Genomic DNA, 13,162 nt, shown 5'->3' with positions numbered 1-13,162 from the left:
GCTTAAGGCCGGCGGGCCAATTAGATGTCCTAAATTCAGTAGTTTTCGCGAAGCGTTGTAGGATGAGAAAAAAAACAATTAGCCAAATGAAGTTTTGGGGATAGTTTAATATATATTTGAACTAAAAAAAAAATTTGTACAATCTCCAACAATATATTGCAAGCCGAGTTATCAATAGATTCCCAGAGCGCCTTGCCACTGAAGTATCCAACTTCTGTACAAGATACAACTTGCAATTTTCATCTGAAAACAAAAAAAAAAAAGATTATTAATTTTGATGTAATTATCTTCGATGTGAACTAAGAAAATTGGGAGAAACACGTAAAATTCGAATTTTTTTGGAAGGTAGAAAAAAAAGTGGTTTTTCAAGGACAAAAAAAACTCTTCAACTGGGTAAAAAAGTCGCTTAAAAAAAGTTTTTGGATGTTTTTTTTAGTTCACATAGAAGAGAAAACAATACTGAAGATAACGCATTTTGAATGAAATGGATAGCTCGTTCATACATAAATTAGGTAAAATCGTGAAAATGAAAAGCCGAGAAAACGCGCTTCAAACTACAACAATAAGCGCACGGTTGCTCGACGCCGCACTACGCTCGGCTCTGTAGCTCTGCAAATACTTGGAATTTAACTCTGAAAATTTGTGTCTCATGTTCTTGAATATCTAAGCTATTGATTTCAGGAAAAACAAATCGATTTTTTTGACCTTTTAATTGGCCCGCCGGCCTTAATGAAGCTGTCCAGAATGGGTGTAAGCCCAATTTTAAGGGAAATCGGCCAAAATCCGAAATTTAGTGCTCCGAAATTAATCCAAAATATTGTCGAGACATCCAGAAACTTTTCAGAGATATCTTAATAATAACGGATATTTCAGCAGGATACCACGTGAAAAGCCTCTGATTTCAGAAAAAACGTTGTCTTCAGCTTGAGTTTACAAGGAAATGGATTTCTGGTCTAAAGTTTTCTTCACTGAATCATTGAATTTCAATATATTATATTTGGAAGTGTTGGCCGGGCTAAAATGTGGAGGAAACGAAATGCTGATATGAGAGTGAAAATTGTGATAGCTCCTGTCAGGCACGGAGGTGATAGCGGACCGGCTTGGGGAGCTATAGTTGCATCTGGCGTGGGAAAGATGACCTTTATTGAAGGTACTATGGACCGAAATAAATATAAAAACATATTGAAACAGCATTTGAGGCTATCAGTAGCATGCTTGTGTTTTGGGCAGCGATTTTTCCAAAAAGACAATGAGCGTAAGCATATTGTACGAATTGGCAAAGAATGGCTCTTATATTACACACCCAGACAAATAAATACACCGCCGCAGAGTCCGGATTTAAATCTGATAGAGTATGTTTGGGAGTTTTTAGAGAGAAAAATTCGACAAAGTATAGTAACTGACAAAAAATTAGTAAAGAGAGAGTTGATGGGTAGGTAGGTAGGTGAAATGGTTGAAGTGCCAGTCTGGCACTCATCAAGTAGCACTGAAGAGCCGTTTTGATACTATTATGAGACCTCCAACAGGCAGATATCTACAGCCAGCCAGAGCTGTGAATATAATGGAGAAGATTGATGGGATTTAGGTTGGCGCACTGCCCAAGGCTTTCAAAGAAAGGAGCGCCCAGTGACCTTAGTCGTCTACCAAACCCGGACATTTACAGAGAAAATGATCTCCTTGAAAGGTCCCCACAGCTTCTGCAATGGGGGTTAAATGGTGACCCTAGCTTTTCCGCGTGTGTGCCGATCGTCCAGTGACTAGTAAATACAGCTATGAGTTTTGAAATCGAATGGCGAGGAGTTCAAAGGACTTTCTGAGTCCTTTGTATATCGTATTGGGGCCAAAGTGTTTTCGAAACAGTACATGAAGAAATGGAGCTCCATCTTTTCTGCGCTTTCCTGAGAAATAATTTTTACAGTTCCCCTTTAACAACTGTCAGAGGGATGCCGATGACCGGGTAGGAGGTATCTGAAGCCAATTCAGTCCCCTTCCTGGCAAGCTCATCAGCAATTTCATTTCCCTCTATGTTCATATGTCCTGGTTGATGGGAGCATGGAACCAAATAAAGCAAGAAGAGCTTACTCAACACTAGATCAATACCCGACGCCTTCAAGCAATGATTGATGACGGTACAGCCAATTGAACTGTATGTAGGACTTTTGTCATACCGCTTTTTTGTTGTTTTTTTTTTGTGTTATAAAGCAATTAGAATAATTTTTATAATATAAATTTATGAATATGAATTCCAAAAATACTACATAAAGTTTCTTTTAAATGTTGTATACCTTCTGGGAAATAAGAAAATGTGCAGCTGTATGTAGACTTAAGTCATTCACTGTATGTTCGCTTCAAAGTCTCCATCGAGGCCAGCACCTATCTGACATGCGTTCCCGCCACAGTGGGTTCTACGTAATCGTTATATCCGGCGAAGGGCTGCCAGTCCAGCAGCATTCCTCAAACATTTATGTTGAATATACATACATACATATATGATGTTATAACAACATGACAGCACTTGACAAATATGCAAAGATTGGACCCTCCTCCTACAGTATTGAGGTAACATTTATTACCCAATTTGTTCAACCCAAAGAAAAGCGTTAGCATTTTTTGGAACATTCTCTCTATTTATTACATATTTAATTTAATTAGTTTGGGAATAATTATGTACTGCTTACCACATTATGCTATTACAAACGCTTAAAATGTAATTTTCAATTAAAAAATATTAGCTTAAAATTATAAATACAGTTTATGAGCGATTTTTGTTTTTAATTGTAAATATTATTATTAATCGTAAATTATGGAAACATGAGGAATTTATGATAGTAGATAATTAACAAGATACAAACTACGTTAATATCATATTGATTAGCAGTATATGTATTACACATACATACATCTATATTCTACTCCATACAAACGTATTATATTACGTAGTTTAATTATTATTGTAATATAATATTTAGAACTAATAATAACGATTAAGAATATAATACTCTTAGATTTTTTAGGGCCAATTGTAGATGCTATTACAATCAGCACTTTCTTTTTTGTAATACTTAAAAGAAAGATTACTCTTCTTCCATCTATGGTAAGCATTCATTCTTTTTCACTACGTATTTGCATGATTTTCTTCTTCACCAATGTGCGCACCTGTTGCGCTGTAGCCTGTTGTGTTTGTTGCTGTTGCTGCTGGCCGCCACCGCCACCGGATGTGGCAACCGTTTGTGTTATGGTCATCACCTCGCCCTGCGATGCGCCCGACGAGCTGACAATACTGGATGAGGCAATATTTTGTTGCTGCTGTTGTTGTATGTTTTGCTGTTGCACGACTGCAACCAAATTTCCACCAGCTGTTTGTAGTCGCACTGGACTGGCATTCTGCCGTTGACCCTGTTGTGCGGCTACTTGTTGTTGTATGAGATGAATAGCCTGCTGGGTCTGCGACGGATTGCCGCTGGTGGTGCCCACCTTAATGGTACCGGCAATGTTCTGACCACTGGCAACGTGTGCGCGCAGATTGCCAGCTGCGAGTGCTTGAGCCGAAGCAGCCGAAACCACCTATTTGAAGAGGAAAATATGAAAAAATGATATTTACTTAAAATTTGCAAATATTTTACTTTACAAAAGGAAAAGAGAAAATATTTTCTTTCTTTATATTAATTTTGTTTTTACTTTTTCATTAAAATTTTTTAAATAACTTTTTATTTTTCTTTTTAATTTTTCTTAAATTTTTTAAAAAACTTTTTAAATTTTTTTTTTAAGTTTTTTTTTTTTTTAATTTTTTTTTTTTTTAATACAGTCGAACTTCCATATAGTGAATTCGCACGGGACCTGAAAATCACTTCACTATATAGAAACTTCATTATAAAGAAACATTGATTTTTTATGTAATTTTATTTAAAATAATCAGTGAGTTTGGTTTGAATTACAGTCTTCCATTTTTCATTTTCAATAAAAGCTTCCAAATCATGTAGAGAGTTGAAAACATTAATCGGCACGTCATTCCTCATTTCCACAAAGGCTCTAATTACGCTAATGGATGAAGCAGCTTGTATCAACGTAGGTAATGCCTCCTCAGTTTCTGCCAATTCTTCAACGGTCAAATCGTGTTCATCGTTATCTGAAATAATATTTACATATTAAATTTTTGTTTGACTATAAAAAGATAAATGCTTACCAGGTTCAGCTGGAACTCCGCGACTTTCAAAAATGCTGTTGAGAATATCTTCTTCGGATGGTTTGTCCCAAGTCTGCACACCATTATCAACATTTACGTAGTCATCAAACGATGCTTCGATATTTGCTACTTTTTTAAATGAAGACTGTAAAGCGGCCTAATCCGATATTAAAAGAAGGTCCTCTTCATCCCAATGCTCAAATGGAATCTGCATAACATCTTTTGAAAATCCAGCCTTTTTAAAACAGTTGGCAACTGTTTCCGGTTTAACATAGACATTCCATATATTGCTAAGATTTCGAACTGCTTGCAGCAAGTCTATGGCCATAACAGAATTTCCCTCATCCACTTGAGTCAATATATTCGTTAAAATTCGTTTTCTGTAATGTTGTTTCATGTTGTAGATAATGCCTTGGTCCATTGGTTGCAGTAACGAAGTCATGTTGGTTGCAGTAACGAAGTCATGTTTCTCAACTTGTCTCTTACATCTTTAGGGTGGGCAGTGCAGTTATCAACAAAAAACAACACCTTTCTGTTTTGATCACAAAATTTTTTGTCGAGTTTTACAATCCATTTCGTAAAAATCTCACTGGTCATCCATGCTTTTTTGTTAAACTCATAATCGACACCTAAAGATTTTATTCCCTTGAAGTACCTCGGATTTTTGGCCTTTCCGATTACCAGCAATTTTAGCTTTTCTGATCCAGTCATATTGCTTCCCACCAGGACAGTTATTCTCTCCTTGCTTTGCTTCCCACCAAAGCATTTTTCATTTTTGAATGCCAGTGTTTTAGTTGGCAAGCATTTGAAAAACAAAGCAGTCTCGTCGGCATTAAAAATGTCGTTAATGTTGTAATTTTCAATTAATTTCGGTAAGACGTTCGTCACCCATTCATCACGGTTTTCTATGTTGGTGTCAGCACTTTCCCCACATAATGTCTTTTGAATAACGCCATGCCGACTTTTGAACTTGTCTAACCAACCTGTACTTGCCTCAAATTCGTGGTGTCCTAGTGCTTCCGCAAAATCTCTGGCCTTTTGCTTCAATAATGGTCCAGATAAAGGGAGATTCTTACCACGTGCAACGAGTAACCATTTCAGCATTGCTTCGTCAATATCCTCAAAATGACAAGGTCGAAGTCTTTTGCGTTTGGTATTTACTGCCACATCCTCCGCATTTTTTAAAATCACTTCCTTATTTTTTAAAATATTTGATAAAGTGCTGGGAAGAACTCCGAATTCATTGGCAATATCTTTTTTTTTTCTTTCCTTCATTAACTTTGTTAATCATTAATAACTTTTTTTCAAGCGAAATGCTGCTTCGATGCATCATTTTAACTTCAATCACGGAATAAAACTGTAATAGCTCAGCTCTTTCTGTTTTAATTTCCACATCTAACTGTAATTTTTTGCAACAGAAAACTTTTGAAAAAATTCACTATATGGAGACAAAAACTTAGGACGCTTGAATTTCCAGCTGTAAAATTTGTTCATTATATAGAAAACTTCACTATATAGAAATTCATTATAAGGAGACAAAAATACACCGAAAGTAGAACGAAAAAGCAGTGTCTTCGAAACCAGTTCATTATAAGGAGAGCTTCATTATATGGAAGTTCACTGTAGAGAAGTTCGACTGTATTTTAAATTTTTTTTTAAGTTTTTTTAATTTTTTTTTTTTTAATTTTTTTTTAATTTTCTAATTTTTTTTAATTGTTTCTAATTTTTTAAAATTTTCTTTCTGCTTTCTTTTTTTTATTTTATGTTTTCTCTTACTAATTTTTTTTTTTTTACTTTTAATTTATGTGTTCTTTTTATTAATTTTTTTACTTTTATTTTCTGTTTTCTTTTTTTTTTAATTTTTTTTTAATTTTTTTTAATTTTTTTTACTTTTATTTTCTGTGTGTTCTTATTAATTTTCTTCTTTTATTTGTTGATTTCTTTTTTTAAATTTTTTTTTTACTTTTAATTACTGTTTTCTTTTTTATTTTATTCCTAGTTTTTAATATTTTGCGATTACTAAACTTCTTATTAAAATGTTTTTGTTAATTTTATCGTCAACAAGTTTTTACTTTATATCTTTTGTTTGTTTTCTGGTCGCTAAATCAATTATATTTGTTGTTCCTAATCCTATATTTATTTTCCTTTTTTCTAATTATAAGCATTGATTTTTTCTTACCTGTATGGTTTGCCGCTGATTCGACTGCGATGCCACAGACACGGGTATTACCCGGCCCACACTAGTCTTGCTCAGCACAAGCCCCGTGGCGTTTAACGATCCCTGCTGCCCTTGTTGTCGCATTACCTGCTGTATTTGCTGTACTGTCACCGAGCTGGGCAGTGATTTGGTATTTTGTATATGCACCAATTGTGTCTGTACGCTGCCGGGACCTTTGGGCTGTTGTACCACCGTTGCGCCGGATGAAGACTGCCCCACCGAAGTGGTCACTTGCTGTCCAGCCTGTGCAGCCGTCGCTATCTGCGTCATGCGATTGATTTTGCGCGGCATATTCAGTGGCTGCATATGCAGTTGTCGCATTTGTGCCTGATTCGCCATAGAGGTGGTCACCTTTATCTGGCCGCCTGGTTTGATGTGCGATAACGCCATATTCACAGTGCCTTGCTGACCGCCTCCCGTTGAGACGGTAACACTGCCGCCACCGCCGCTACTTGCCTGCTGTACAACACCTGCTCCAGAAGATGTTTTCACAAGTGTGGCTATTTGTTGCGCAGTCACCTGTTGCACTTGTTGCTGCTGAGATTGTATCTGTTGCTGGCCACTACCGACGGAGCCTTGTGCTTGTGACTGTTGTTGTTGTAGCTGGACTGAAGCTTGAGCAGAACTGCCCGTGGTGTTGAATATCTGTCCCTGTTGTAACACTTGTGCTTTTTGGTGTGCGCCAATTACCTGACGTTTAACCAGCACCATATCGTCGCCCACTTGACGGGCTATCGTCTGTTTCCCGCCGACTTGCTTGATGAACTGTGTGCGGCCTTGGTGCGCCACTTGCACCGTGCCCACTGACGTTGAATTACCGCCACTTGACCCCGCCGCCATGCCGGTCGATGATACTGTGGCTACGGCGACCTTTTGACCTTGCACCTGCATTGTAGCCTGACCGCCGGCGGTTTGTACGAGACTGCCCTGTATGATCGTGCCAGCGGCATTCACCAAAGCTGTTTGTCCACTGGCCGTTTGCACGAGAGTTTGACTGCCGCCTTGAGCTGGTGTGGCTTGCAGTACCTTTAGCTGTTGACGCTGGCGATAGAGTTGTATGTGCGCGGGCTGATTGCCTCCGACGTTGCCGGCAATCTTGCCGCCCTGTTGCAAAGTGTTGACAGGCACCTTTGTGACCTGTTGAGAAGATCCTGCCATTGAGGCCAGACGCAGCTGCGCTGCTTGAAATTGTGCGGCCGCTACACTCTGTCCCAAATTGGACATGGACACAATCGTTGGGCTGGGATTGCCGCTGCGCTGTTGAAGTACGACATCCTGTAGTGTACCCGCGGTTGCTGCAACAATGCGTTGCGCACGTAGCGCCGAAGTGTTCAGTGTTGTCACCGTAGCGCTGGGCTGCAAGCTGGCCGATGTGGTCAAAACAGTGCCCACTGTGGCGAGTTGAGATACAGAAACCACTTGTGGTAGTGATTGAGATGGAATTGTCTGTACAATGGTGCCGCTATTCTGTGACCCACTGGACACTATAGTTTGTGGTGATATCGATACTATTTGCGCGGTAGATGATTGTGCATGTTGCTGCGCGGATTGCACGCTGGACGTCAGCGTTTGCACCGGCGTGGTCAGCACCACCGAAACGGACGACGACGTACCAACGTTTCCTTGCTGCTGCAGTTGGACGTGCTGCGCGCCCGCAGCAGCCGCCTGTTGCGTCAATTGCTGCATTTGGCCAGCTGTGAGCAAACCTGATTGTGGCGCAACTATCGCCTTTACAATCTGCGTATTGCCCATGCCCGTGCGCAATATTTGCTGCTGAGATTGTGCTGATGTGGAGCCGGCCGATTGCTGTTGATGCGTTACCGGCAAGGCACCGGTATGTTGCAATACAATCGCGGTGGCCGTCGGTTGCTGAGCAACACCTTGCACATTGCCGCTTGGTATGTGCTGGATTTGAAGCTGTTGGGTGTGCAGTGCGCCGGCTTGTTGTACTGTAGTTGTGCCTGTAGAGGCGTTTTGCTGTTGCTGCTGCACTACCATTTCTTGTATTTGTACTTGCGCAACTGAGGCGGTGGACTGTTGCTGAGTCTGTTGTTGCTGCACCGCCACCGCTTGTGTCGGCGCTGGCGGTGGTGGTGGTGGGCATTGATTGCGCTGCTTCTCGCGTATTTTATTTGCCTTCATGGCGGCAATATTTAGCGGTGAGATCGGTTGATCGTAGTTCACAATTCCGAACTCTTGCAACACTTCCATGTGCTTGGGATTCATCAGATTAGGTGTACTAAAGTGACGCTTTGGTGGTGGCGCCTTCTTAAGGTATGCCGCTTTAATGCAATCGAAACGCGAACGCATTAATTTCGTAAATGTGGTGTTATTGTCGTTAGCATACAAATTCGTGGTGCGTAAATAACGTAAAGGACCCTTGAGGTATTCCGATTTCAGCATCGTCTTTAATTTCTTCTGCTTCTTCGGACTCTCCACAAATTTGCCCTCTTCACGCGGCTGTATGACCATTTCGTAACGCCAACGACACTGTTTCGGCGAACGATATGTTTTCGATTGGAAATTCACAATCTCCGAAACCAAATCCCAATTGGGTGTGTGCCCCGGTGAGAGCACCATCAGATTGCAAGGCAACCCCTGCAAATTGACTAAAACGTGCAAGATTACAATGTCCTCGAAGATGGTCCACTCGGCCATACCCTCCGGTTCGACCAGCTGCTTCTGTGGCGTTTGTGGTTTCAGCCCGGGTATTTGAACATTCGGTTTAAAAACTCCACGATAACGTAGATTCTTCAGATCTCGACGAATGCGCGCTATGGCCGCCGATGGACGATCGAAGAGTGAACGGGGCGCAACATAGTTTTCCTCGCGGCGCATTTTCAATGGACGCCGACTACCATCCAGTGGAAAGCCGGCATCGCCACGCGAACGCTTGTAGTCTTTCTTAATATAGACTGGCGGCAACTCTGATTCAGGTATTGGACTCATCTCGTACATGAACGTTAGCGAGTAGTCGATGTAAATGTCGTTGTCATCTTGCGGTGGAGTAGGAGGACACCACATCTACAGAGGATTGAGTGAAGCGGAAGAAGGTAAATAGTGAGAATGCAAGTGTCTATTTGCATAATATTTTTAAACTTAATTACTTATAATCTCTACGAACTTAATCTGACTACAATTCACCTGCGTCTTCTGATTTTGTGAAACTTTTTTTGAAATACGAAACACTTCATTTTGAGCTTATATTTGGTGTTTAGGATAATCTTGCTTTTACATTTTTGCGAGACATAAAGTGTCGAAGTAAGGAGATAAAATAAAAGGCAATGGGGGAGAATGTGCTCTTATTTAAAAATGGTCGATTGGAATATTGAATTTAACTTCAAAAACATGCCAGCGTATTTTTAATGAAAATTACTTTAGAATTTAACTTCATATAAGGTTGTTATATTCTCATATGTAATACATATAGAAGAAAGCAATGAACGATTTGTGTTTTTTTTTTTTTTCTCAGAACTAATTTTAAATAGGATCGATGCTTTGTGAAAAGTGTTCATCGCGCGCTCAGGCTAACTTATTTATTTTTTGGTCCATTCAATAAGAAGGTGCGGTATTTGCGCTGAAATTGAAAACAACCGTTTGGTGCGGTCTATGGGCTGGAGGGATCATCGGCCCACATTTGTTCAAAGACGAGGTTGGAGCCAATGTAACAATGATGATGATGATTGATGCCGGAAATTAAAGCCCGTGTCTCCACAACATTTGTTTCCAACAAGACGGCAAAAGTCGCTACTTGCCATACAGCCCTTGACTCAATGGATTTACTGCGGCGTCGTTTCAGTGAGCAATTTATCTCTCGTCTTGGACCAGTGAATTGGCCACCAAGATCTTGTGATATCACAACTTTGGACTTTTTATTGTGGGGGTATGTAAAGTTGAAATGCTTTGTTGATAAACCAGCTTCGATTGAGACATTGGAAGCTTGGAAGCCAACATTACTAAAGTTATTCACGAAATACCGAACGAGTCCTCCAGCGAGTCATTCAAAATTGGTGTTTACGGATGGCCGAATTACGACGCAGTTACGGCCAACATTTGAAAGGGATTATCTTTAAAAAATAAATGCCATGAATGGTTCTACACAAAAATAATAAAGGTTGCCCGCCCAATCGATATGAATTTTCGTCGCCTTATTTCAATGTAAAATGCGATACGTCTAAATTGATCAACCTTTAATAAAATTGATTGCGGTATAAAACTGCATACCTTGAAGTTTTCTAAAAAGTTTCTTTAAGATAAAAACTGTTATAAATTTATTTCAAAACTTTTAAACTTTTGTGAATTTCGTACAAAGTTTGCAACTTTGAATTATATAGTTTTTCTTATAGAATGCACTATTCTTTCATAAAAGCATATAACAAAAAAATTACAACTTGGTAATTCATCGTGCTACTATTATTTTGAACTCAGGTGTATGTAAACAAATTGGCAAAAAAACAAAAATAAAAACAATTACTATATAAAAAGTTATATGTGCATTTCGACTTACCGGCATTTGTTCCATGGTATTATCCGATATCCAAATCTATGGAGTTTCGTAGAAAATAAGGAAACGAACACGCAACCGCCAGAGTGGAATCAAAGGTTTTTTATTGGAAAAATTTCGAGTTTTTTGCACAATCAGCGTAGCAGTCACAGAAGTGTCAGTGGATGCGGGAGACAGATGTCAGTCAATGAATGAATTGAGGCGTACGAAAGAAAAGAATAAAAAATATATAACGATGAATATTATTTTCTTCAATAAAATCTGTTTTGGTGTTTTTTTTTTTTTGGCTTAAATTTCTATTTGTAAAATTTTGCCTTAAGCAGAGCAGAAGAGTTTATTAATAGAACGCGCAGTTTTATGCTTAAAATACAACACATAAAATATAGAAGAGCAGTGGCGAGAAGGCTTCACTTTGTTGCATTGCTATTTGTTTTTGAGTCCTATTTTTTATGATTTTAGGCAGTTAACAGTGAAAACAATAAACAGTTGCGGGCAATTTATTTATATATAGCAATTTTATTTGTGCTTTGCATTGCTTATGCTGCAGACAATTTTTTCGCATTTTCTTGTGCGTTTTTATTCATTTATTTATTCTTTATGGTTTTGCGAAAATCTAAGAAAACAATTAAATAAAAATCTGTGGCCGTTTGGAAGTGGCAACGAAGTTTTTTTTCTTCTTTTTTTGAATTGGGGAAAACGCATACACATCATACATACAAATATCAGCTGTTCCTTCACTTTTTTCGTGTTCTTTTTTGTTTGTTTGTTTGTGGTGAGTATGAGCATCTTTAAACTAATTTCTGTTTTCTTCAAACCGTAAGCGAATTTCGGTTAAACGTTTTGTGGTGCAACTGTTTTGGTGCCCAAGCAAAAACTAATGAAGTTGTAATAAAATTAAGCTATTTGCACAAATTATTGATTTTTATGTAGGTTGATTGATTTTTTGAATAATCAAGAACTATTCAAGTACTATTTTAATGCATAAGTACAAATGTTGCAGCAGTTGCCCGGCTTTGTCTTTGCCATTTACCAAACCCAAACCAAATATTTAAGTGAATTTTAATTTGCTATGCCGTTTTTTTTTTTTTGTTTTTATTTTGTTTTTAACGTTGTCAAAATTAAATAACTAAGCGCGCCTAAGCAATACACGTTTCCGTGGCGTTGGACAAAAAAGTGACCTAGACACCAAAACAGATTCTAAAAAAATTGCAAGCAGAAAATAATATTTATACGAGATATATTTTTTATGTCACAAATTCGTATTCATCGTCTTTTTCAATTCTTGCTTAGTTTATCACTACTTAGTAGCTGCGTAAGAGAGGATTGGGTGCGTGGTTATTTCCAAACGATTTTACAACGGGGCCAAAGATTGTTATTGTTATTTGTCTCCTTATGCTTTCGACAAAATCAGAAAGGCAAAAAAATAAATAAATAAGAAAAAAAAAACGAACCATCTCAAGAAAGAGAGTTGTACGAAAAAATCGACGACAATCGATCGTCAAACACAGCAAAAGTTAAATAAAATTGCAATAAAACCACAACAATTTCTTTTGATACTTGATTTTTTTTTTTAAAAGCATATAAATTAGTTTTTTATTTTCTTTTGTTCTTCATCTTTTCTCTTTAGCTCTTTCAGTTAAACGGTTATCATTACCTACTGCTTACATATACATATACATATACATACAATATAAATACAAATATGCATTTTACGCTCTGTCATTCGATTCTCCACCCAACATAACAACAACAACAACAATTGTGTTGCGAATCGCACTATTGAGGAATATTATACTCCTACTTGATTTTCATCTTTTTGTTATGAAATTTTAAATCGACTTTGATAGAGAAAATATTAACTTACGGCGAGAGTAAACATAGAGTCATAAACAATATGTTCTGCTACTAATTCCTGGTTAAATAACTTAACATTAAAGCTTATTGCTTACAATTTAAATAAAATGCTAACTAATGTTACTAGTTATGAGTGTAAATAATCCGACCGGGTCGTGCGGAGGTTGTTGATATGAGTAGGATGATTGCCTTTTTGAGAGTATACAAAATAAAAGCTACACATTTGTGGGACTTTTGACAAAATATCTTTTCTTACTATAGCGGTTTTTGCTTTTCGAGTAATAGATGCAAATTATTTATAAAAAATGTATCATTTCAATTAAATTTGTATTCCAGATGAGCAGCGTTTGAACTATGAAAGCATCGATGAATCGATTTAAGTTTTTTTGTCAAAAGATCACGA

General features: G+C 38.0%; 1 protein-coding gene across 2 annotated transcripts in view; it reads right to left on the bottom strand.

Moving 5' to 3' along the window:
- Positions 1-2,624: 2,624 nt before the first annotated feature.
- LOC128866230 (helicase domino) overlaps positions 2,625-13,162 on the bottom strand; it is a 47,417-nt gene continuing 36,879 nt past the window's right edge. For both annotated transcript variants that reach the window (XM_054106795.1, XM_054106794.1), the window contains exons 13-15: positions 10,909-10,944; positions 6,363-9,425; positions 2,625-3,564 (exon numbers count right to left, since the gene is read on the bottom strand). In XM_054106795.1, coding sequence (XP_053962770.1) covers positions 3,103-3,564; positions 6,363-9,425; positions 10,909-10,944 — 3,561 coding nt within the window. In that variant the 3' untranslated portion in view covers positions 2,625-3,102. The remainder of the gene's footprint in view (positions 3,565-6,362; positions 9,426-10,908; positions 10,945-13,162) is intronic.

Source organism: Anastrepha ludens, chromosome 6, assembly GCF_028408465.1.
Source record: "Anastrepha ludens isolate Willacy chromosome 6, idAnaLude1.1, whole genome shotgun sequence".
In the NCBI taxonomy this organism is placed as follows: domain Eukaryota; kingdom Metazoa; phylum Arthropoda; class Insecta; order Diptera; family Tephritidae; genus Anastrepha; species Anastrepha ludens.
Note: the sequence above shows the minus strand (reverse complement) of the source record. Positions and strands in the feature narration are given on the sequence as shown.